Raw genomic sequence first — 26,646 nt, 5'->3', positions numbered from 1 at the left:
GACAGACAGATCTAGATCTAGTGTCTCGCTTTCTTGCACAGTTTCACCTATGCTCTTTCTGTGTGTGTGTGTGTGTGTGTGTGTGTGTGTATGTGTGACGGAGTGATTGAGTTTGTGTTACTGTTTGTCGATTTCTTACGTGAGCCTTGATGGCTTCGCCTCTTGTTTTCAGATATGTTTTGAACATAAAAGCTAGAGGTAGATGGATATACAATTTTCTGATTTTTCCAGCTGCCGTGTCTCTTCTTCTTCTTCTTCTGCTTCTGTGTTTCTAGGCTTTTACGTGTATGACTGTTTTTTCCCCCACCATCTTGGCGGTCATACTTCCTTTTGGGGAGAGCTGTGTTTGTTCATACACTCTATGTCTTGATGATGTTTCTTGACACACGTGACTACTTCATTTTTCAGCATCTTTTGGAGGCAGACTGTCAGACGCCCTCAGTTCCAAGGACAGTCATGTGGCGGCAGACGATGATGATGACATACTCTCACCGAAGCGTCAGGCGGCTGCATTTCTACGAGCACAGCTCATGAAGAGTCCCTCCCCCGACCTCCACTCTGCCAGCCGTAACACACGCTCCAGGACTCCACAGCGGTTGCCACGACAACAACTCTTCAACGACAGTCTGTCCCTGCCAGCATGGTCCTCTGCTGTATCTCGTCTGGACTTCACATCGCCTGTAAAGAGACTGTCTACTTCTTCATCCCTGCTTGTGGCTGAAACACCCCCCAGAGGAGGAAAACAGCAGTCGGTCCTGGTGGCTGACACACCTGGTAAAGAGGAGGAAAGGGTCGGTCAGGTCACACCTGTGAAAACTAGGTCTGGTCAGACCACCACGCCTCAGAAAAAGACCACCAGAATGTCAGGCCGTTTCACTCCTAAGAAAGAAAGGACAGGAGCTGTGAGCCAAGGAACGCCTCCAAAAGCAGGGGCAGCGAAAGCAGTTGGTCGGTCCACTCCAAAGAAGGGGGAAATATTGGAATCTCCGAGTCAAGGAACACCACCAAAAGGACCAAAAGCAAGGGGTGGGTCCACTCCAAAGAAGGGAGAAACAGCAGTGCCTCCCACAAAGAAAGGAGGGAAGAGCCCAACCCTTGGGGAGAGAGGGAGGAGTGTCAGTAAACGCCTGAAAGGATTGTCTCCATTGCACAGCAGTAGCAGCAGTAGCTCAGGTTCTCAGCAGAGTTCCATCCTGGACTATATCTCTCCTACAAGAAAACCTTCAGCAAATCAAAACTCACAGAAAATTACAGGTCCTGCTGCCCTGTCTGCTTTGACCTCTCCCCTCCGTTCATCTCAGCGAGCTTCCAGCAAAGGTTTTGGGTCATCACGTTCTTTCAGTTTTGGAGCTGCAGATGAAAAGAGTCCCATGAAATCAGTTCCCAGCTGTAGTTTTGTTCCATCTTTGTCACAACCTGAACCTCTCTTGCCTAATGTTGGAACCCCTACCAAAATCAGGCAAGAATTTATGTCTCCAACTAAGACTCCATCGAAATCGATTCTGAAGAATTCACCCTTCTTCCAAGGCAGCCAGATTGGTCATAATCGCACACCACAGAAGTCCCCACGAGTGACTTTCGATTTTGACTCTAGACGCAGCAGGGATTCTCGAACCCCATCCCCTACTGGCGACGGTAGGTTGCCGACTCCTGACTCCATGGACAAATGGCGACGAAGAAAACGCAGATGGACAGGAGATAGCACTAAGTCTGCCTCAGTTTCTTTTGACAGCAGTGCAAAGTCATCTCACGGGTCTCTGGGCAGTAGTTCTCTGTTGGGTAAATCAGTCCCTGAGGGAACTACCACAGCGGTGTCCAACAAGACGCGTGTGAGTCTTTTATGTCTGGAGCAGACTGGAACAGACGACGACTCAGCTGATAGGTCGTCTGGTGTTCCAGCTTCCAAGAAACGCAGTGCAGCATTTTCTGAGACTGGGAGATCCTCCCCTCGCAAGAAGCGCAGAACAGACAGCTCAGTCCTATCTGGCGTCAGCGAACCCATATCATTCTCAGAAAACGCCATGGACAGTTACTTTTCTGCCTCCAATGATGACGTCTTCCTTGCATCTTGTTCAGTAAGCACAGCACAGTTTTCATCACCTACAAAACTTGGGACAGTGAAGAGTGGAAGTTCTCCGCAGTTCAAGCTGAAACCCCAAGGCTTGGTGCGGTGTAAGTCGAGTTTCACGTGTGAGGGAAGTCAGGGATTTGAGATCACAGGGTCCAACTCCAAAGACAGCGGACCACCTTCATCTCCTGTCTTTAACACAAGTCCTGTTCCCAAGCACAGAACTAAAGACAAAACGCCAAGCATGTTCAGCAACATTAGCTCCCGAGACTCTGGTCAGTTGGGCTTTTCTGACAGCAAAGGGAAGGGCATTGCCAAGGGCAAAACAATGTTCCAGACTAAAAAACAGACAGGCTTGGGTAAAGCATTGGAGAAAGCTGCTGTGTTATCAACAGCAGCATGCTGCTACACTGTCTTTGAATCGCAGATGCTTGGTACCCATAAAGAAGCACATAAATCTGGCACCCCTGGAGAATTAAAAAAAGACAGCACATCCAGAGCGTTACTATCTCCAACAAGATCAGCATCCAGGTCCGCTCAAATTTCCCCGAGCGCTCCTCGCCTGACACCGCTGCGAGTGAAGGGCACACCTACAGACAGAAAATACTCTCCCAGTGTTTCTACCACAAGTCTCGTGCAGCTCATGAACTCTCCACTCCTGATGGAGAATCCAAAACGGTCAAGAGCACGTCTTTTCAAGGACAATGACAATTCCGATCATGATGGCTCACCTGAGAAACCCCCCAAGAAAAGAATCAGGACAATGCAGCAGGTGCAGGATACTAGTTGATTGTCTAATCAGATCTTGGTTTTGTTTTTGTTAACAATAGTTTTCTATTTCATTAACATGTTGTGTTTGCGCAGTATTCAAAATTCTTAACCAAGATGAAAAATGTCAAATCTATCCTATTGTTTTATTGAAATTGTTCCTTCATTGAACAAGTTACACTTGCTGTTGCTCACAGATTATGATATTTTATTTTTAAAATTCTGCAATATGGCAGCTTTGGTGAATGAGCGTGTGTATGCTTGAGAGAGTGAGTAATTATGTATTGGTCATGCTCATCTGTTTAATTGAATATATATATATATATCTTCTCACACATTTCTGCTGTATTGTTTTTTTCCATCAAATACTTTTGTTTAAATCAGACTCTATTGTTGATGGTGCCAGATGGTGTCTTGTTGTTTTAAAGCGAAATTAGAAAACATAGTTACATATTAAGTAGCAAAATCAGATCATGCCTTTGGACGAAATGGCCCAAAGAGATCCAAACTGAATGAAAATTGTATCTGGTGCACAACAGGCATTTAAAATGTCCCTGTAATGTCTCAACCAGAATATGAATATGTATACTCTTGATACAAAAAAGTTGTAAAAAATACAATTTTATTGACTGGGCAAAGAATGTACATCTTGATTGTGAAATGAAAAAAATGTTCCTGTAACTTGTAAGTAAACTCAGAGGCAAAAGAAACGCAAATGCTGCAGTGAAGATGGGTTACCCATGAATTTTAATGTCGAATTAATTATTTCGGGTTAACAATAACAAGGAAACGAATTGACCGGTACAAAAACCATACGGAAAAGTGTACTGGGATGAGAGCATGACGTGCCATGTTCCACTGAACACTGTTTGAAGACTGATGAAAGTCAATAGCGTGTTGCTCCTCCCTGTGCGTTGATGACTGTGGCGCACCTCCGGTACATGGAGAGGACGAGGTGATTAATTTGCTGCTGAGGGACCTGAGCCCACACCTGGGTCACAGCTGCACGCAGGTCTGCTGCTGTGCGGGGTCTCCGGGCAAGGGCATTAATCCTTCTTTGCATGATGTCCCAAAAGTGTTTGATTGGGTTGAGATCCGGAGATCGAGCAGGATGAGGCAGAATGTTCACGCTGTTGTGACGCAACCTGTCCTGGGTAGCACGTGCAGTATGGGGACGGGCATTGTCTTGCTGGAACAGGCAGTTCCGGTACCTCTGGACAAATGGAACCACAGAGGGACGCAGGACTTGATTGATGTAGCGGTCTGCATTGACACAATTCCCACGACCTTGGCCGACGTTCTGAAAGACGACAGGTCCCACTCGCTAATTGACACCAATGGCGCCCCATATCATGACGCTGGCACCTCCCCATCGAGCATGCTGCAGGATGTTATTGTTAGCAAACCGCTGTCCCGGTCTTCGCCAGATCCGGACACACCCATCGCCAGGTTCCAGGCAAAAGCGCTTCTCGTCCGAAAAAAGAACCCTCCGCCAGTCCCGATGGCGCCAGTGGGCATGCTGCTGGGCCCAGGCTAGACGATCCAGGCGATGCTGAGCTGTCAAGACAGGACGTCGAGCAGGACGCCGATTTACCAGGTTCTGCCCACCAAGGCGTCGGCGTAGAGTTCTGGCACTGACGGGTTGTCCATGCACCCCAAATGTGTTACGGGCTGTGTTGGCGGCAGTTTCGAATGCATCTCGCTGGTGTTGATGGACAAGATGGCGATCTTGTCGGGCTGTTGTTACTCGGGGTCTGGCACGGCGCGGTAAGTCGCAGGTACTGTTAGTGGCATGAAAACGTTGCTGCAGGCGATAAACCGTGGTGACATTTACTCCAAATGCCCTAGCAACTTGCTGAACTGATTGTCTGGCATCAAGTCTCCCGATCGCCTGTTGGCGCTGATCTGGTGATAGTCTCGGCATCGCGCATGTGTCGCAGAAATGAATGTTGTAACAGTTTTGTGAGTACGGTACAGCTTGCCTGAACACTCTGAACACGAAAAGCTGCTTTTCCACATTGTGCATGTGCTGAAAGTGGTCCCCATGACGGTTTGGGATCCCAGTCAACAAGACCTCACGTGTGACCCAGATAACGGCAAACACGGTTCTGACAAGATAAGACCGCTAAAACAACACGTGCAGAACATGCTAGTATCATTATTTTCTTTTTATTTCAAGTCCATAAAGGTTTACCGTACTTTCCGGGTCATAAGGCGCGACTTTTTTCCTCGAGTTTGACCCCTGCGTCTTGTATAACGAAGCGCCTAATCCGTGTATGAAATACGAAAAAAATCAAAGAGACCGCCTGAGTACCAGTCAAACAACTTGTGATAATGCATGTTTCAGCTACTAGGTACTACCCTGGCCAAGTTTCCTCTCAAGACATCAAAGAGACCGCCCCATAGGTTAAACTCGGTCACTGACCCCGGTGCAGGAAGTGTTTCCTCTCTCAGATCTATGACAGGGGAACCACCTCTCATAGCAAAAACTGGGTCATTGACCCCTGGGAAGAAGGTCAGTGTCTAAACAAGGCAACCCAGCTATCACAATGGACCTGCCTTTGATCTCGCCGCACACACAGAGCACACAATCATATTTCCACTCTGTATTCTTCCTTTGATGTGCGGCTTGATTTTCATTCTTCGACCGTTTGTTACCGGTATACTTTTTTAATTTTGGTGCGCCCTATCGGCCCCCTGCGCCCAATGGGTGACTGGATTACAATTTTGTTTAAAAAGAAGGGGGTGCGCCTTATGCGCTGTAGCGCCTTGTAACCCGGAAAATACGGTAATTAACGCATCCTTTATTTGCGTTTCTTTTGCCTCCGAGTTTATATTCATATTCATGCAAATCTACTCTCCGCACTTGCCTTATTCTTGCAACGTTTTACTTGTTTTTACAATTACATGTAACCAATCCATCATGTATTTTTGCTCTACTGAAATTATTTGCACAAAAATCATTTGTTTAAAATCTTCTTTTATTTAGGTATTCAAAGTCATTTAAATGGGTATTCAAAATCATTCAAAGATGTTGAAAGTTTATTTACAGTAAGACAGCAAGTGTGGGGCTTGGGGTGGTGGGGGGTGACTCTAAGGTGTGTTCAGAAAATGTTACTTGCACATTATTGTTGATCAACAGTATCAGTCCAGATTGCAAAATATTTGTGATTTGTGATCTACCAAAAAGTATTCAAATTCATAGAAGAAATAAATACACCTGAGATATTTCTGGAAAGTTATGTTTTTACTGAATGTTCATTTATATTTTGCAAGTGCATTATGACTAGTGTGTATGTGTGCATGTATGTGTGCAGGGCGAACACCTCGGAAATCCGGTTTTTGAAAACTTGTAAAACCGGAAAATCCGGTTTCTTAAGGTAAAATTTAAAAAATAAATTTTAAAAAATTGTTTCGATGGTTGATGGAGGCAAAATGTGTGTTATTTTATTATTTACAAGATGAATACCCGCTTCGCCGGGTAGCCGGCTTCGCCGGGAAGAAGTAGAGCCGAAGAGAAAGGGAGAATGTACGTTCTGGCTCACCGATTCCGACAGACCCTAAATATTAACGCAAAATAGGCTTCTGGACTAAACTTTTACTAAAATGAAACATGCGACAAAATCAGAAAAATACAGTAAAGTAAGGTTGTTTTGAACCAATGCCGGGTCTGTCGGAATCAGTAACCCAGAACGTACATTCTCCCTTTCTCTGATACAACATTCTTAAGCTCAATACGCTCTCTCATTTACAAACTTTACTTCATATGTTCTTTCACTGTTAGAATTATATCTGATACATGCAATGTGACTGTCTAAACGAATAGTTAACTCTTTACAAGTGATTCTATTTTTACTTTTTCTTCCCGTCCTATTTGAATCCCCTTTTTTAAAAACTGCTTTTTCAGATCTTCTATATCGATTGGCTTGTTATATTCAGCTCGTGTTTTTGTTTGAATACTTGCTTTCTTACTTTTGTAGTCATCAAAGTCTGTTTGTATCTGTTTGAATTCTTCGTCAGAAACTTTTGAATCTTCAAGTGCTTTACTGATAGACAGTTTTAGGCTAGACAATTTTGATGATGCAAGAGTGGAAATGGATTCGTGTTTTTCAAGCTTTTTCACAATTTTTTTCATTATAGCTGATGCTATAAATGATAAACCACCAACTGCTGCTGCGACACCACCTAGGATTAGAGAAACTGGAGTCCCTACTCCGGTAGCTAACAGAATTGTTCCCGTTACACCTGCAGCTGATGCAAGGATAGTAGAACCAGTGCTGGCATTAGAAAGGCTGTTGTAAGTTGTTGAGTACTTACGTCTAGCGCGAGAATATTTTTCTAATTCATCTTCTAGTTGTTTTTGTATATTACTAATGTGTGCCAGTCTGAATTGTTGACTTTCTGCTGCACTTTCATCAATATTAGGATAAAGCTTCACACTGCTAGTCATCTTTTTAATGCAAAATATAAAATATTTATCTTAATTCTCACTGGCCAGTGTTTCTGCTAAGCTTTGAAGCTGTTCATTGCTTAACACCTTATCTGTATAGTAGAAAGCAATCAAATCAAGATAAGTAAGATTAATACTTCTTATTTCTGTTAAATTATTTATATCTGCGTTAACAACAACATTTTGGTTTGACGTCTGTTTTTTTATTGTGTTAGAATCCTTTTGAACAGCAATAAATACTCTGACTTCTTCAACATTTAATGGTCTCCAGTTGAGATTTATTCCTCTCATTAGAACAGTGTTTGTGGTTTCTTCCCTTTTCCTGACAACTATATCAAATATCATAGTTGCATTCTGCCCTATTGGAAGCTTGGGTATAAAATCGACAATGGTGTCAGCGTCCTTTTCAACACTTTGTTTTCTGTGAATGAGATAGTTGTTCTTATGGAAAGGTTTAACTGCAACTTCTCCCCTGCTGTTAATCGCAGGAACAAGGCTAACAATTAGTGGTTTAGCATTGATTGACTTACGGAATGTGTCGTCTTTTCCAACAAGAGTGTATGGACTCACAAATTCAAACTTCATTTCCCAGTCAATCTTTTTCATAACAGGACTAAGTACCCATTTTTTATTCTGATGTTTCCACATGTAGTATATGTCATCGACAATTGGATCAGGTACATTAACATCACGGATTTGACCTAGTTTGAGGAATCTTGGTTTCTTTTCATCGTCGATTTCCTTTCTCTTGTAATGACCAGTGTCTGTAAACTCGAATGCATACACTGCACCAACTTCAGCATTGCTCTCAAAGTCGATAGCGTCTGCTAAATCTTTCAACTCTATAGTTGAACATGCAACAGGATAAGCTATTGTAGGTCCACTCGACATTTTAATACTCAATATTTTATGGAACTATTTCCAATGTAATGTTAAACAAACAATCAACTGGTTGTCCACTTTGATTTTTCAGATCAATGTGTAGGAATTCATGACACCCTTCCTCCAAGTCCTTGAACTGAAGTGTCTTAAATGTTGGCACGTGCATTTTACAAAAAGAGGCATCACTCGGTGGAAGAATCCTAAGCAGATCAGAACGCTGATCATTAAACAGATTATAGGATGTGTTAAGCTCTCTCATGTGAACAAACAGTACACTGTTAACATCCATGTCAATGGGACGTGTTCCCTTGTATATTTTTGTAATTCCAAGCATATCAAGGAGTTTGGTTGGAAACTCAATGTTTACTTCTCTAGTTTTGGGCATAGTAAGAGTAGCAATGAGACTTGCATGATTTAAACTCGCTGTAATACCTACTGGAGCAAACAATTCTTTCTCTAAAGTGCAGAAGTCATAGTAACCATCTTCTACAGAATGTGTTTTACCATTAATTCTAACCCAGTTGTTAGCCTTTTTTTTTACTGATATTATACCAAGTAACCTTGTACATAATTTCATGCAGTGCAACTTTCATTCCTCCATTTTGATTGTTGATAGGGTTTGCAAGTTTAACTGGCACACCAGTCTTCACATTTGTTAGTGTGATAAACATTTTTTATTCAACAACAAAAATGAGTCAGTATAAATTCAACAAAGACGTTAAATACAAAACTGGACCATATTACAATCCAAAGACTATTTCTTTCCATGAGTTGGACTTTGCTGTAACAGAAACAGAATCCATTCGCGTTAAAGTGCCTGACCCATTCCATTCTTACCTAAATCCCCCAATCAAAAATGATAGTGTTCCAAAGATGTGGAACTCTCACCCAATTCAGTTCTATCAGAATCAGTTAAACTTTGCAATATTCTGTGCAACCACAGGATGTGGAGTGTCCTATGCAGACCACATGAATAATTCAAACTTACTGACAAAGTGTGTGTACACATTTCACGTTTACTATCAGTGCAGGAGAATCTTGTCTGAACTTCAGGCACCAATGCCGCATGAAAAGAGCTGGAACCCATTCAACAATAGGATAAACATGAAAGTGTATGAGCGTCTCTGCAATGAATTCAATATAGATTTTAAGACCGACTTTAGGCAAAAGCAAGACAAAAACCATGGCATGGGAACACTATATTTATGGGGTGTCCACAGGAGGTATAATTTTGATTACTGGCCAGGTCATACATCTTTTTCTTCAAATGTGCAGGTACAGTTAGGATCAATAGAACAACAGCACCACAATGCATGGACTACTTTTATATTAGACACCGGCAAAGGTTTCACTGGATCAGGTGTTGAAAGGATCAATGAATCTATCCGAACATATGCGTGGTGCTTGCTAGGCTCGCAGGCACAGACACGATCAAACATAATGAGAACAAGCACAGGGTTTGGTGCACAGAAACAGTTGTTATCAAATTTAGAAGATGTCATAAACTCTGCAGTTGATCTGCCTTCCAGCATCAAAAGGTATCAAGACTCTCTCCGTTATGCAAGATCAAAAGTTGACTTTGCTGTTGGTAACGGCCTTTACATGTTACCTTCTGATCTCCAGCTGCAGATTGGAACAATAACAAATTATAACAATGAAATCATTATTAAATTACATATTCTTACTCCGAATCACATGATTAGCATTGACATACTTAGAGATGCTAGGTCCTGATAAAAGCTTACCCGTCTAAGTTTAAGGGAAGCAACCTCAACTAAAAAAGTGACAGCACCATGGTACTTGCCACCCGCGGTTGCCTCCCATTAGTGGGTGAACTACGTCACTACTGGTGCCTGGTCACATGATACACAGATCAATCGACTATTATCACTTGAGAGAGACGGTCGTGTTTGCTTTTCGCTCTGGCTGTTTTCGTTGTCTGCTGACACCCTCCGGCCTCGGCTCCCGTCGTTCTTGCTGGCTTTGCAGCTGGTGAGATCATTCCTTTTCAGTCTTGACTTGTTTGTTATTGTTCTGCTGTTAATTTCGCTAGTCCGTTGGACTTTGAAGTTCTCAGTAGTTGTTGGCTTCCTTGCCGGTCGCCATTTGTCGTCTAACACGTGTCTTTGCTATTCTGTTGTTTTCGTCCGTGCGGACGCTTAACACTTTATCTAGCTTGCGTTTAGCTTCCTTTCGGTTGCTATTTTGCATGTGTTAGTTGTTTGTGCTTGCTTGCTTCTGAATTTTGTGTCCGTTCGGACTTTGCTATTTTCAGTTGCTTGTTTACATTTTTCGCTCGGTCTTAACATGGCCGACAGCGACAAAAAGAAAGGGGGGAAGGCTGAGGGCAAGGGCAAGGGCCCTGGTAAGCCCAAATCCTCTACTCCCGTGTCTTCTAGCAAGAATCCTCTTATCACTGTGTCGGACCCTCAGAGTAAAGTTTCGTTTTCGGTACCGTTCTCGGCGCCAGACGATTTGCCGTCCGGCTCTCAACCGCGTGCGTCTGCCCCTAAGGCCGCCGGTTCTACTTCGGCTGCGGCACCAGAGTCCTCTGCTCTGGTGTCTACTTTGATTTCCTCTTTGCTTCCAGAGATTAGAAGCTTGGTACGTGAGGAGATGTCACGGCCAGACGCTGTGGCCAGCACTGTCCCCCGCCCGGGGGTTAGCGACATTCATTCCTTGGCCTCTTTGTTGAGTTTGGATCCTGCAGTGTCCTTGTCTGCCCTTGACCAGACTGCCGGCCACCGCGACCTTGGTGGACTGTCCCAGCCGGGACCCTCGTCTTCTCTTCCTGACCTGCACTCGTTGCCTACTACTTGTGGTAGTGTGACAGTGCATGTCCCTCCGGGGACAAGGTCACAGCAAGGTTGGTGCTCGCAGCAGCCGTTTACGGCAGCTGCGCTTCCGTTTATCGGAGGCAGAGGTTCACCGGCGCGTGCACAGGCTACTGTCACGTCCGGCTCGAGCTTCGCCCTATTCCAGCAGTCGTCCGCGACAGTTGGGCTCCCGGCTCCGGCCGGGAGTAGTGATTCCTCGGTTAGTGCACAGACTACTGTCACGTCCGGGTTGAACCACGCCTTACCACAGCAGCCGTTTCCGGCAGCTGTCCTCTCCGGAGGTAGAGGTCATTCCTCAAGTGCACAGGCTACTGTCACTTCCGGTTTGACCCAAGGTCATTCAGGTCATTCCGCTTGTGCACAGGCTACTGTCACTCCCGGTTTGTCTCAAGGTCATTCAGGTCATTCCTCGAGTGCTCAGGCTACTGTCACTCCTGGTTTGACTGAAGGTCACCCCTATGGGGTTCCGGGCGTCAGCCCTCATTCTGCGCAGCAACAGGGCTGGTATAGCGCTGCTGTTTCGGCTGCTTTTCCGGCTCCGCCCGGACTGGCCAGTTCTCTTCCTATGACCTTGGGGCACACAGGCTTCCTGCCTCAGGTGAGTCATCAGCCGCCACACACTTCTGTGCTTGGGTCAGCTGATGCCTCACGACCTTCAGCTTCGGTCTTTGACCTTGCTCATCCTCTTAGTCAGGATACGAGTTTGGTTGACCTTCAGCGGGACGGACGTCAGTTTTCTGGCCCCTCGGCACAGCGTCCTTTCGTGGATTCGGATGGCTTTGCGCCACCTCCTTCGTTCGTTGCTTCGGACGCTAGGTCCCTCGACGACGAGCAGACGCTTTCGGGGGCTCCGGCCAATTTCAAGGTTGCCCTTGAAGCGGCCGCGGAGGTCACGTCCCGCTATTTTCCGGAAGGAGCTACAGCTTCGGCGATGCCCTCTGCGGCCGCGCCTTCCGCGATGGCTGACTTCCGGTTGGCGAAGGAGGAAGATAGCTACTTCCGGTTCCTTGAGTCGCCCTCAGTGGCGTTTCAGTTCTCAAGGCTCTTCGCCAAGGGCACGACCTCGGGCGGTGGTCTACCTTCAGCCCCAGTTCCTTTGCTGGTGCCTCATGGTTCAGCTCCTGAACCGGCTTTGGAATATTTAGCCTCTCCTGCTCAGGCTTCCTCCTTTGTTCCCCTTGCGGCTCAGAGGAAGTTGCCTATGCCCAAGTTGTCTCGGAACTTGCTCTCGCTGTTTGCGCTTCCGCGTGCACCTTTGCAGGTCACACCGGAACTTCTTCCACTTCTCACGAAGCCCCTGAAGAAGGAGTCCTGTCTGCCTCTTTCTGAGCAGACTCTTTCCGCTTCTGAAGAAGTTGGCAGACAGCTCTTGGAACTTAGTTCCATTTCGGAGACGCTTCTTCGCGCCCTTTCTCGGGCTCTCACAGAGTCGTTGGCGCCCTTTACTCTGAGCACGGAGCAGGACGCAGAAGACATCTGCACTCTTCTCTCGACACTCGCGAGGGTGAATGAAGAACAGATGAGGTTGTCCTCTCTGCACTACACTCATGCGGTCATGTGCAGAAGGGACTTGTTCCTTGCCCACTCACAGTTCACTGAGGAGTCGACAAGGAACACCCTCCGTTCGTCGCCCTTGGTCGAGGGCTCTCTCTTCGGCCACCTGGCCTCTGATGCCAGGAAGCAGGAGATTGAGAGTAACAGAGACACTCAGTTCTCTTCTTTCGCTCTTCAGAATCTGAAGCAGCAGAAGCAGGCCGCGCCTAAGCAGGCTCAGTCTAAGCAGACTAAGACCTCCGCTCAGCCGCACCCTGCTTCCCGCAAGAGGCCTCATGCCCCTTCCCGCGGGTCAGGCAAGAGATCCTCTTCGGGCAGGGGTAGAGGCGCTCCCCAGGGAAAGCCTCACCCCCAATGAAGCGTCCCCGACTTCACCCCCCCCCCGCCCTCCACCTTGGTGATGGCGGGGGGCCCTTCACGGGCGCTGTCGCATTGGCTGGAGTCTACGAACAGCCAATGGATAGTGGGCGTTGTGAGGTCGGGATTCCGCTTACTGTGGCTGGAGGACAAGGCCCCTCTTTCCAGGTCTCCTCCAGCCTTCAAGCCACCCTTCTCACAAGAGGCAAGGGCCGTCCTCCGCTCGGAGGTTGCCTCTCTGGTGGAGAAGGGCGCGGTGGAGGCAGTCTCAGACCACAGCTCCCCGGGGTTTTACGGGCGGCTCTTTGCCGTCCCCAAGGCCTCGGGAGCCTGGCGTCCTGTTTTGGACCTATCGTTCCTCAACACCTTTCTGAGAACGATTCGGTTCAAAATGGAGACGCCTGCCTCGGTCAGAGATGCACTCCGCCCGGGAGATTGGGCGACCTCCATAGACTTGACGGATGCATACTTCCACATTTTGGTGCATCCAGCCGACCGGAAATGGCTCCGTTTCCGGTGGGCAGATCAAGTCTACCAGTTCCGCGCACTTCCCTTTGGCCTGTCTCTCGCTCCATGGGTTTTCACCATGGTGGTGAGACAGGTTTGCGCACTGGTGAGGGCCCGGGGTGTTCGTCTGAGGGCTTACCTCGACGACTGGCTCATCTTGGGCCAGAGCGAGGTTCTTTGCTCTCAGCACACCCAGATGGTTCTCCGAGAGGCCAGCCTGCTGGGATTCTCGGTCAACCAAGCAAAGTCCGAGCTCGTACCGTCACAGACGTTCACCTACTTGGGGATGTCTTTCGATACGGTCTCCTGGACGGTCCGCCCCTCTCAGAAGCGAGTGGACAAGCTCCAGGCTCTTCTGCGCTCGACTTTGCTTCTCCCGAGGGCTTCCCTCCGGACCATGGCCTCCATCTTGGGGCAGATGGAGTCCATGGCCCTCCTTGTTCCACTGGGGAGAGCTCACAAACGTCCACTTCAGCACGCGCTGAAGCCGTTTGTGGATTCTCCCTGTGTGGATTGGAACGCGCTGGTTCCCCTCGGGGAATGGTTCCAGACTGCATCCCTCCCGTGGTTGGACACGGGTTGGCTCTGCAGGGGGGTTCCGATCGCGGCTCCCCCTCCCGACTTGGACCTCTTTACAGATGCGTCCCTGCTGGGTTGGGGAGCGCACACGGAACGGCTCACGGCCTCCGGTCTGTGGTCTGCGGAGCAGAGCGCATGGCACATCAACTCCTTGGAGTTGGAGGCCGTGTTTTTGGCTCTGGTCGCGTTTCTCCCTTCCCTTGTCACCAAGCGGGTCCGTCTGTTCACAGACAACACTACAGTGGCCGCTTATGTGAACAAACAGGGAGGTTCGCGGTCCCCCACTCTCTCACGCAGGACCTGCGAGATCCTGACTTGGTGTGCCCAGCACCAGATCTCACTCATGGCACGGTACCTGCCGGGAAGGCTCAACACTCTTGCGGATGCGCTCAGCCGCTCCGACAAGGTGTTGCAGTCGGAATGGACCATCACGCATGGGGCTCTGCTCCGTCTCTGGTCCCGAGCTCCGAAGCCTCTGGTGGATCTCTTCGCCACCAGATTCTCCAGACGCCTTCCCATCTTTGTGTCTCCCTTCCCCGACCAGGAGGCTTGGGAGACCAATGCACTGGAGATCCCTTGGTCGGGTCTAGAGGCTTACGCCTTCCCTCCCTTCCAGCTGCTCAGCCGGGTGATCAGGAAGGCGGAGCTAGAGGGACCGCCTCTTCTTCTTCTGATCGCCCCGTGGTGGCCGTCTCAGACTTGGTTTCCGGACCTTCTGAGGCTGGCTCGGGGTCCTCCTATCCCTCTGTCTCTCGCGAGGGGAGAGCTTGTTCAACCTCGAACAGGCGTTCCTCACGAGGACCCACAGTCTCTAAACCTTCACGCGTGGAGACTGTGAGGTCAGCTTTGAAACGTTCCGGTGCTTCAGAACGCACCTTGCACCTAGTTCAGCGCTCTCATAGAGCTTCTACTTCTATGGTGTATTCCTCTCACTGGAAATCCTGGGTTACGTGGTGTCAGTCTCACAGAGTTAATCCGGTGGCACCACGTACAATGCATGTGGCCAACCATTTGGCCGATTTGTCCTCGCAGGGAGTTTCCTCTGCGTCGCTGAAGGTCCGTAGATCGGCAATCTCTTCGACCCTTAAGCAAATCGGTCACTCCATCAGCCTTAGTACAGTAATCGCTGGGGTGATCAAGGGGGCAGCCCTTGAGGAGGTCAAGACGCGTTCCGCTTTGCCCAAATGGGACCTCTTTCTGGTCTTAGAGTTTTTGCGCTCTTCGGCTTTCGAGCCTCTGGCTGACTCTAGTCTTCCTAACCTTACTAGGAAGGCTCTTTTTCTCCTCCTCCTGGCCACGGCTCGTAGGGGGAGCGAGATTCACGCTCTTTCTGGTAGTCCTCAGGACATCTCTAGAGAGCGCGATGGTTCTATTTCCTTGCGCTTCAGAGAGGGCTTCTTGGCTAAGAACCAATCTCCAGGCCAGCCCTCTCCGCTGATTATGGTGAAGCCTTTAGCACATATCCTGGCCATGAATGATCCCGATATGGTCAACTGCCCGGTCAGGGCCCTTGAGGCCTATCTCTCCCGTACTAGTTCTATCCGGTCGAGCTCTCAGAAGCTTTTGTTCATCTCTTTGAACACCACTATGGATAAGGATATTACGAGAACAACCTTGGCCAGGTGGGTGTCGGCTACAATTAAACAGGCCTATGCATGGGACCTGTCTAGAAAGGGGGGGGGGTCGCAGCCTAGCTTTCCCCTCCGCTCTGCACGAGCTCACGAATCAAGAGCCTGGTCTTCCTCCTTGGCCGTCTTACGGTCTAGGAGGCTAGACGACGTCTTACGCACCGCTTACTGGCGCTCAGACGATGTTTTTATCAGTTTCTATTTGAGAGACATCGCTGCACTATGCCAGGATGGTTCAAGGTCCCTCCCTGCCTTGGTGGCAGCAGGACAATGTCTTTCCAGAACTTAAGAGTGAGTTTGAACTTTTTTGATCTTACCCACCACCTTGTTGGAGTTATCTGCTAATCATGTGATTCGGAGTAAGAATATGTAATTTAATGGAAAATTTTTAATTAAATTTTCATTTGATTAATATACTTACCCGAATCACATGGGTAATTCCCTCCCGCCTGCCCCGCTTTATAGTTTCTTAGTATTCTATAAGTCGATTGATCTGTGTATCATGTGACCAGGCACCAGTAGTGACGTAGTTCACCCACTAATGGGAGGCAACCGCGGGTGGCAAGTACCATGGTGCTGTCACTTTTTTAGTTGAGGTTGCTTCCCTTAAACTTAGACGGGTAAGCTTTTATCAGGACCTAGCATCTCTAAGTATGTCAATGCTAATCATGTGATTCGGGTAAGTATATTAATCAAACAAGAAGAGCAAACGCTCGATCGAGTCACTTTCGCAGTTCTGAATATTATATGAGGCATCAGATGGACAGGAAGAAATTGCTATTCACAACACAATACAGATGTAAATAATTTGATGTAAAGAATAATCCTATAAAGTTTGAATCAAATCCGATGAATAGTTTCAGAGATATGATATTTCAATTTTTTTCCTTCAAGACATACCTGTGACCTTGAAAAAGGTCAAAGGTCACCAAAGCAGACGTCAAAGTGTAGAGGTCACTGGGAGTCACGTTCACATAAAATTTGAGCCCGGTCACTTTTATAGTTTCCGAGAAAAGCCCAACGTTAAGTTGTGTGTTGCCGAACAGAAAAGGCTAGTTATCTCCCTTGTTTTTCTGATAACGTTCGTAAAAGGCTACAGATGTAAATACTTTGATGTAAAGAATAATCCTACAAAGTTTCAATCACATCCGATGAACTTTGTCAAAGATATAAAATGTCTAATTTTTCCTTTGACGCTGACCTGTGACCTTGAAAAAGGTCAAAGGTCAACGAAACCATCGTTAAAGTGTAGAGGTCATTGGAGGTCACGACTAAACAAAATATGAGCCGGATCGCTTTGATAGTTTCCGAGAAAAGTCCAACGTTAAGGTGGTGTCTACGGACGGCCGGCCGGCCGGCCGGACAGACTAACACTGACCGATTACATAGAGTCACTTTTTCTCAAGTGACTCAATGAAAATTTAATTAAAAATTTTCCATTGCTAGTGACACCCAGCCGCTTGGAAAGGGTGAAGAACTGAATTCAGAAATCAGAACGATGCTACAGCCATATCACAATGAACAGAAACAAAGCGTGACAAGTGAAGATCACGCTGCAGGTGAAGATCATTCTGTCACTAGTGATGATCAAGCTGTTAGTATTAGTGATGATCATGAATCGCAGAAGACTGCTCTAGTAATTGGTGGAGTGGGTGTAGGCTTACTTTTGCTTTATTCTCGTTAGCAGAACACCTGCAATTAAAACTATTAGAGTCCAGAGATGTTCAGCCATGAAACCAACAACTTTACCTGCAAAAGATAACAGCCAGCTAACAATTGAACCAATGATTCCTGGAAGTGCATCCAAAGCTTTTGCTGCTAGTTTCTTTAATAGTTCTGCAATGTGTTTGAGTTGTTTCTTTACCCATCCCGGATCAGATGGAGATGAAGGTGAAGGTGGAGGTGGAGGTGTGACAGTGCCACCTGTGAGTGTTAACACTAATGTGCTTATTGCAAATCCTAACGCAGTTAGTATACTAGCTATTGTGATTCCCTGCTCTCTGAAAAGCGTTCTAATTCTTTCAGCAAGAGTTGTGTCTTCGTAAAGGATTCTTTGAATTGTATTTTTTATTCTGCTGACCTGTGTTCTCAGTTGTTCTCTATTGTTACTTAGAACTTCTAACCTTATGGCTTTCTCCTCCTGCAAATTTTTTAAACGCTTAGAAATTCTGTTTTTTACTTCTTGTTCTAGGTTCAAATCATCAGCATCAGCAAGTTTTTGTTTCTCTTTGTTTATATCTTCATCCAGCTGACCTAGTTTTGACAGATTATTTGCTATTTCACCTCTGATGGTTTGTAGTGATTGATTAAGGGCTTCTATTTCTCTCATAGGTAATAGTTCATGTGGAGTCTTCAGTGAAGTTTCCTCAGAAAAAGAAGTCTCTATCTCTTGTATAAGTTGATCAGCCTCATCTGCAAGTTTATTAAGATCTTGCAATGGAACAGATTCTATTTGAGTAGCAGTTGGTAGTCCTAGTTCTGCTTTTTGAAGTAAGGAAACAACATGGGAAGATGATGACCGTGTGCTAGGCACAATATCTAATTGCCTAAGTCGATTAGCAGTAAGTTTTTGTTTTAGTGAAACTTTTGATAGAAACTTAGCAGGATTAGATTTATATGTAAGTTGGACTTTTTCTCCTTTATCGCTAGTTGTATATAAATGATTTGCTTCCATTTTGAACTGGTTTGGATCTAAAACATCAGGTTCTTCTCCTAAACTTTTGTAGAAATCTCTAACTTTACCTTCCAGAAGTTCATGTCGTGCCACCTCATAATGCAGTGAATGATGGTAGGGAACCAAAGGGATTGCTTCGCTCATGTCGTCCGCTGGCTCAAATAAATCTTCAAATCCACCTTCTGCCATTTGTAACTTATTTTTTATTTTGAAAATAAAAAAAGATGGCACAATCGTTCGGTTCTGTTCTTGATCCTTACAGAAGGCTGAAAGAACCTCTCGGGGTAAAAGGAATAAGGCAAACAGTTATAGTTACAAATAATCCTTCTACTATTGATCAGAATGAAATACTTACTGTTAGGTTTCCTAATCTGGGTAAGAACGATGTTATTGTACCAGGCACTGTAAGACTATCATTCAAATTAGAATTAGAATCTGGCTCAGATGAAAATAGGACTTTGGCTTATAATGTAGGAAGAGCAATTGTGAGGAAGATTACTGTCAAACTGGAAGGGCGGGAAGTGATGTCATTGAATAATGCAGATGTATTTTTAGTTTACGCAGATAATTGGTTGACTGACAATGAAAAGAAAAACAGAGTGTTTCAAGGGATTCAGTCAGACAATGGGATAAAAATTAGAATAGGAGCCGGAGATAAAGCTGACAACAAAAAAGATAACGCTGTCAATGTTGCTTTTGGAAACAAATTTTGTATTCCACTTGACTTTGAACTCATAAATTCACATCCTCCCTTCTATCAAGGAGCATTGCGTGACAGGCTGTCATACGACCTGACTTTCAATAGTTATGATCGTGTTATGCTTTCACAAGACCCGGAAGCAAAGTATATAGTCCGTTAATGACCACACATCACCCTCTCCTGCTGGTCCTTGATCTGTCTCTTTCTTTCTCCTTCTTCTTCCCTTTCCAGCTCTATTCTTCTTCTCTCAACAAACTTTATGTATCCAATACTTTATTTATTTATTTACGACTGTTTTTCCGTCTAGAATGCATGTGCCTGTAGTTGGTATGAGTGAGTGCGTCGCGTTCTCGCTGTGCGCCTGTCTGTGAGTGTATGAGTCCTTGTCGATTTGTGTTTCGTATAATGTTCACTATGTATTTTATATTTTGTAAGCGCCTAGGGCTATATTTAGATTAGGCGCACAAATGTTCATAATAATAATAATAATAATAATAAGGTGTCTGGAATTTCTTTAGAGTTTGATGTTGTAAACCATCCTGAACTGGCTAGACTTATAGAAAATCAGTACAGTTCTAAGCTGCCTATCTATTATGAAAGAGTGTTGAATCACAGTACACTTTCAAAAAGCCAGGCTGATCCAATCTGGAACATTAACTTGAATACACCAGCTAGGTCAATGAAGGGAATACTTATGTTGTTTGAGGAACCAAAAGATTCATATGAAAGGCAAATAGAAAAGTTTTACAATCCACTAATCAATAGAGTATATTGCACAATTGAAGGGCAGCCAAACCAAATATTTGCATCTGGCATGCTGCCATACCAACACTATGATGAAGCAAGAAAGTACTTTACTGGAGGAAGATTGAAAGACCCAACATCTGATCTTGTGGCTAAAGATCTACATTTACACGGTGTTGGCGTAGAAGATTTCTTGACAAATAAATATGCGTTATGGCTGGATCTCAGAACAACTGACGACAACAAACTGCATGGAAGTGGAAGGCGAATTGAAAACGGATCAGAAGGAATCACAATACAAATTGAAAAGGAAGTAGGGAGTAGTAGTAAATCAGTTAAGATCTACGTGTTTGTTGTGTCAGATGCGCAGTTAAACATCTCTGAAAGCAGATTACAGGATATTGTTTATTGAACGTGTTAAAATGAAGTATCTAGATTTTCTTCCAAAAGATCCACACTGTTCTTTGATTTGTGGGGCAACAGGTTGCGGCAAAACAAGATATGTTTTGGATTTATTACAGACCGTTTACATAAATCACTTTGAACACATAGTCATATTCTGTCCAACCATAAAGCATAACAGAACATACAAGGAGAGAAAATTCATATGGTCTGATCAAAATATATTTATTGTAAATCCTTCTGATCGTCTAAATGTTTGCTTAGAGCATTATTTCGATCTTTTTCAGAACACACCAACACTGTTTATTATTGATGACTGTGCAGCAGAACGTGACATTGTTAGAAAGAAAAGTGCACTAGCAAAGCTTGCATTCAGTGGACGACATGCATTAATATCAGTTTGGATATTAACACAAAAATACAATGCAGTTCTGAAAGACTTTAGAGAGCAACTCAAAACAATAACATTGTTCTATTCAAAGGACCGTGACAGTTTTGAAGAGTGCCTTCGAGAAAATGATGTCATTGAAAACAAACAGGAGAGAGAAAGAATAAAGAATAATCTGAAATCTTCTAAGCACTCGAAACTGGTTTTAAAAACTGATCAACCAGTTCAGTATGTATGTTTGTAGAAATCCTTGCTAAGTTCTTACTCAAGTTTTTACTAAGTTCTTACCAAGTTCTTACTCAAGTTCTTACTCAAGTTCTTACACAAGTTCTTTCACAAGTTCTTGTCAAGTTCTTACCCAAGTTCTTGTTAAGTTCCTACCTAAGTTCTTGTCAAGTTCTTACTCAAGTTCCTACCTAAGTTCTTGTTAAGTTCCTACCTAAGTTCTTACTCAAGTTTAATTACTAGATTTTAATTTTATTCTGCATCAAAATAAAATGAACTGTGATGAATTGCTGATGCAGACTGCTACAGATATTGAAATCTGTGACAGTAGGACTATACCTGATAAAAAAGAAAGATTGTATTCACTTGCTGTTTGTGGAAAAACAAAACACTACCTTGGGCAGCAGTTAACTGTGGAAGAAGTACAACATCTTTCCTCAGAAGATATAGAAAAGTATCATGGACGGTATGAATCAGTGCTTGGTTCTAAGATGGTTAGAAGTATTGGACGGACTGTTATAGGTTTGTACACAAAGATTTTTGGACATTTTACACCTCTCGACTCGGAGGAAGACTTAACACATGATCTAACTCATGACCCTGTTGTTTCCAAGTCCCTCGAATCTCTTGCCTGTGGCCTGTATTATCGATTTGGTGCTTTATTAGTACCATTTGTTGCTGGATTAATTACTTTCAAACACATTAATTTTCAGAATAAAAAAGATGACAGATCAGTTGAAGCAGACAGTGGAGCAGACGAAAATACCAGAAGTGAACACAGTGACAAAGAAACCTGGTAGAGTAGAAGCAGGAAAAAAACTAGCCGAATGGAACAGACAAAAAAAGTTAAATCAAAAGGCAAAGCAGAACATTATGTCTGAAGTTGAGCAGACACCAAACATTCCTGAAGTGACTAAGGTCACACAAACTGATCAAGAATTAAAATCTTCATTTCTATCATACAGAAAAGTAGCTGTAGCAGCTGTTGTTGGAGGAGGTGGATACTTGCTTTACAAACTTTGGCAAGGCAAATATAAAGTGTCAGAAACACCAAAATCAGAAACACCAAAACCAACAAACAAAGCAGTACAAACAATAAAAAAGCCCACAGTAGTACCTGCAGTGGATTCATTTCATATGGAATAATTTTAATATTTTAATTTTGATAACATAAAAATGAGTTCTGAAAAGACAATAGTTAATCTAGTTTATCACGCTGCAGTGATTGGAGGCTTGAGTGTAGGTTACACAATGCTGGGTAAAAGTCTCCTCAGAATGAAACCAGCCGACTTGGGAAAGTTAGACTTCGAAGACGGTGCTAAACTAATTGGTGTTGTGACAGCTTCCTTTGCAACAAAAGACTTCCTGGTGAAGCAAGGAATTATTCCAGAAAATATAAACATGTAAGACAATAAAATGGCTAGCTTGGTTATGATGGTGGGAGGTGCGATTGTAAATGCGCTTGCATTTTCTGGCAGCAACTATTTGTTTTCTAAACTGCAAAATGGTGAAGAGAGGGAAAGGCACAACAAAGCCATGGAACAATTGGCGAAAGCACAGGATGAATACGAGAAGAAACGAATTGCGCAGTTAGACTTTATGAATGATAAACTCAGGCAGCAAGGACATGCAAACAAAACCTTTGACAATGTTGATGCAGCCATTCAAGAATACTATCTTGTAACTGGAAAGAAAATGAAGACAAGTGCTCCTCCAAAACTGGGTGACTTTTATCAGCCTTCAGAAGAGCAGAAGGTGGGCGAGATTGTTTTCATTGTTATTGGTATGGCTGTTGTTTACTTTATTGCGCGTGCTGTCAAATCTTAATATTCTGTCATTTAAAAAACCATGAGTGATGCTTTGTTATCTAAAATATATTATTCCCCAAAAGGATACTGGAAAGGAAGAACTGCTATTGACAAGCTCAGTGACGCAGCAGGTGTTTCTCAAGATATAGCAAAGAAATGGTTGTCAAAGCAGGCAGTTTGGCAGATCTATTTACCTGCACCAAGAAAAATTACACGACCACACTTTGTTAACATTAAACCGAATGACACTCATCAAATAGACCTGCTGTATTTACCGCACGACACAGTCAGAAGGAAGAAATATAAGTATGCACTGACTGTAGTTGATGTTGCAACAAGATACAAAGATGCTGAACCGTTGACAGAGAAAAGTGCTATAGCTACAGCTGTTGCCCTGCAAGAAATTTACAGACGTGGACCACTAAAGTATCCCAGAATGATTCAGTGCGATGATGGTAAGGAGTTTAAAGGAGCTGTCAACCAGCTTCTGTTAAAACATCATGTTACAGTGAAGAGAGGTATTCCAGGAAACCACAGGTCACAGGCTATTGTTGAGAGCTTTAACAAACAGTTGGCAGAAAAACTGTTTTCATATCAGTACCATCAGGAATTTTTGGACACAGAAAGTAAATTGCGTAACACTGAATGGGTCAAAAGATTACCATCAGTACTTAGAGCAATGAATCTGGAGGTATTTAAAGCTACAGGGTTAAGACCAGTTGATGCAATCAAACAGAAAACAATACCTGTTGCTCCAAAGTCAACAACACCAGTGGCATTACTACCTTTCAATCAGAAAGTCAGATATTTATATGCACCCGGTGAAGCTGAGGGTGACAGCAGGAAGCGTGCAACGGATCCAATCTGGAGTATTGACATTCATGAAATCAAGAGAGTAGTAGAGACAAATCCACCTATATATTACTTGAGAGAACCAGCACCGCAAAGAGCCTTTGTAAAAGAGGAATTACAATTAGTTCCACGTGGTACAAATGTTAAATGATTTTTTATTTCAGATTTTATAGTGTTAACAAAAATGGAAGCAACTTTATTTTTTTAATTTATATTTTTATTTTGAGTTATAAAATCAAACTCACAGCGATGGAAGACTCTGTATTAGAATCTTTATCGACAGTATTTGACACCGTTGAATTACAAGTAACGGATCCTCAAAATGTGCAGTCCAGTGTGCAAGACGCCATTGAACAAATTCCAAACAATTTGTTGATTGAACCTCCAGTAAAAGCGCAGATAGTCAGTTTAATAAAATACAAAACAGTCAGTGATGAGGTGCTAGAAGTTCATGTTTCAACCAGACAACTAGCACTTAATTCTATGGCAGAATTGAATGGAAACTGGGCAGATGAAATGATGAAACGGTTTGAGCAAGCTGCAGAGGATGCAAAGATGAAAGGATCCGGATGGTCAGAAGGTGAAATTCTAAAAATAGAATTGAAGCTAAGTAAATTTGCCCCCATCAGAGGTAGAAGTTACATACCTTTACCTCCTGCTCTTGTCAAAAAACGTGCTGTGCTGAACATAAAGAATGATGATGACAAATGTTTTATGTGGTGTGTTCTGGCAAGACTGTACAGTGTAAAGAAAAATGCAGAAAGAGTGTCTAACTATCATGCATACAGAAATAAACTAAACTTTACTGGTATTGAATTTCCTGTCAGCATTACAAGCATTGACAAATTTGAACAGCAAAACAAACCCATCACCGTAAATGTTTACACGTGGGATGAGGAAGATGAACTGAAACCAGTCAGAATATCAAAGAACTCACCAACGATTGGTGATTGTGATACTAACCATGTTGACATGTTACTAATGACTGATGGTGTAAAATATCATTACACTTTGATTCGTACAATGAGTAGACTGATGGCGAGCACAAGCAATCACAATAGTAAACAAGACTTTTGTAGGCGATGTCTCTTGCGTATTCCATCAATTCATGCAGCACTTATACACAAGCAACATTGTAAGAGCGTTGATGATGCGGTTGTGAAGTTAACAACACCACCGCCAGACAGCAAAGTGTATTTTAAGAATGTATGCAAACTACAGAAAAGTCCTTATGTTGTTTATGCTGACTTTGAATCTATCATTGTGCCATATGAAGGACCTTTACCAAAAGACCTACCTAAAACAGTAACTCTAAGTAATCATCAAGTCTGTTCATATGCATTTATTGTTGTTAGTTCAGATGGTAAACATTCTAAACCGCAATTGTACAGAGGACCTAATGCAGCAAAGAACTTCTTACAGCAAATGAACCAAGTGCGAAATGACTGCTCCAAACAACTGAATCTTTCAGACATTGTTATGAAACCTGAAGACCAAGAACAGTTTAACTCTACCACACAGTGTTGGATATGCGAACAAAGTCTAACACCAAACACAGACAATCCAATAGTAAGAGATCATGATCATGTAAGTGGGCAGTTCCGAGGAGCAGCACACAGCAAATGTAATCTACAATTAAAGTTTGATCCTAAGACTTGGAAGCTTCCAATCTTCTTCCATAACTTGCGCGGTTATGATTCACATCTGATCATGCAGGCAGTAACTGATGAATACAAAGCAAGATGCATTGCGCAGTCTTCAGAAAAGTACATGGCCTTTACTCTGAATAGTTTACACTTCTACGATTCTGCTCAACATCTGATGGGAACACTTGAGTCTTTATCTTCATCACTAACTGCTTTCCCAATCACATGTAAGTACTTTGACAGTGACTTAGTTAGAAAGGGAGTCTATCCATATGAATACATGGATTCGTGGGAGAGGTTTGATGAAGATGAGTTACCACCAAAGGATGCTTACTTCTCACGGCTGAAGGGTAAAGGTATAAGTGACGAAGACTATGAACACGCTAAGACTGCATGGAATAAATTAGGATGTAATACAATGGGTGATTATCATGATCAATATTTGTTGGCTGATGTTTGTTTACTTGCAGATATATTTGAGAATTACAGAAGAACATGTATGAAGCACTACAATCTAGATCCTTCACATTACATATCTGCACCAGGCATGAGCTGGGATGCATTTCTTAGATTTACAGGAGTAAAGATTGACTTGCTATCAGATCTTCCTACACTTCAGATGATTGAAAATGGACTACGTGGAGGAATCAGTATGGCTTCACACAATTACTGCAAAGCCAACAACAAATACTTGGACGACTTTGATCCTATGAAACCTTCTAATTACATCATGTATCTAGATGCAAACAATTTGTATGGTTGGGCAATGTGTCAGACGCTTCCACTTCGGAACTTTAAGATCTATTCAGGACCATTTTCACAATGTGTTGTGCTGACAATATTAAAAGCAGGCCCAGACAGTCGAAAGGGATGGATACTAGAAGTTGACTTAGACTATCCACTATCACTTCATGATCTACATAATGATTATCCTTTAGCGGCTGAGAGGTTAAAAGTAAACCCAAGAGAACCTCCAAAGCTGGTGCCCAATCTGTTTCACAAAAAGAAGTATGTGTGTCACTACAGACTGTTACAGTTTTACATTAGACATGGATTAATTTTGAAGGCTGTTCATCGTATAATTTTATTTGATCAAGAACAGTTTATGAAACCTTACATCATGAAAAACACAGAACTGAGAACCAAAGCCGATGATGCATCAGAGAAAGACTTTTTTAAACTGATGAACAACAGTTGCTTTGGTAAGACAATGGAAAACCCACACAAGAGAAAGGATGTTAGACTTGTTACAAGAGAAAATGAGGCCATCAAGCTGACATCCAAACCACAGTATCAAAACTTTAAATACTTTCATGAACAGCTGTATGGTATCTTAATGAAAAAACTTGTAGTCAAGCTTGACAAACCAGTATTCATAGGCTTTACTGTGCTAGAGTTGTCAAAACTGTTGATGCTTGAGTTTTTGTATGATTATTTGAAACCAAGATATCCCAAATCGAGAGTACTTTACACAGACACAGATTCATTCTTACTTGACATTCCAGCGGATGACATTTACAAAGATCTAGAAGCTGAAAGTCCTGCAGTAAAAGGAAAAGATTCTTTTTATGACACTT

General features: G+C 43.8%; 2 protein-coding genes across 2 annotated transcripts in view; both read left to right on the top strand.

Moving 5' to 3' along the window:
• The window catches only part of LOC138950660 (treslin-like), a 30,312-nt gene extending 23,440 nt beyond the window's left edge, over positions 1-6,872 (top strand). The window contains exon 19 of the mRNA XM_070322405.1: positions 409-6,872. Within this exon, the coding sequence (XP_070178506.1) occupies positions 409-2,858 (2,450 nt within the window). The 3' untranslated portion in view covers positions 2,859-6,872. The remainder of the gene's footprint in view (positions 1-408) is intronic.
• A 3,603-nt stretch (positions 6,873-10,475) lies between these two features.
• On the top strand, positions 10,476-12,917 carry LOC138950561 (uncharacterized). The gene has a single exon (XM_070322301.1). The coding sequence runs from the start codon at positions 10,476-10,478 to the stop codon at positions 12,915-12,917; it is 2,442 nt and encodes an 813-aa protein (XP_070178402.1).
• Positions 12,918-26,646: the final 13,729 nt, after the last annotated feature.

This window comes from Littorina saxatilis, linkage group LG1, assembly GCF_037325665.1.
Source record: "Littorina saxatilis isolate snail1 linkage group LG1, US_GU_Lsax_2.0, whole genome shotgun sequence".
Lineage (NCBI taxonomy): Eukaryota > Metazoa > Mollusca > Gastropoda > Littorinimorpha > Littorinidae > Littorina > Littorina saxatilis.
The sequence above is the reverse complement of the archived record's forward strand: the minus strand, read 5'-3'. Positions and strand labels throughout refer to the sequence as shown.

What these genes read in the sequence shown, in the direction of transcription:
- LOC138950561 (XM_070322301.1), top strand. Translation starts at nt 10,476, where the DNA reads ATGGCCGACAGCGACAAAAAGAAAGGGGGGAAGGCTGAGGGCAAGGGC.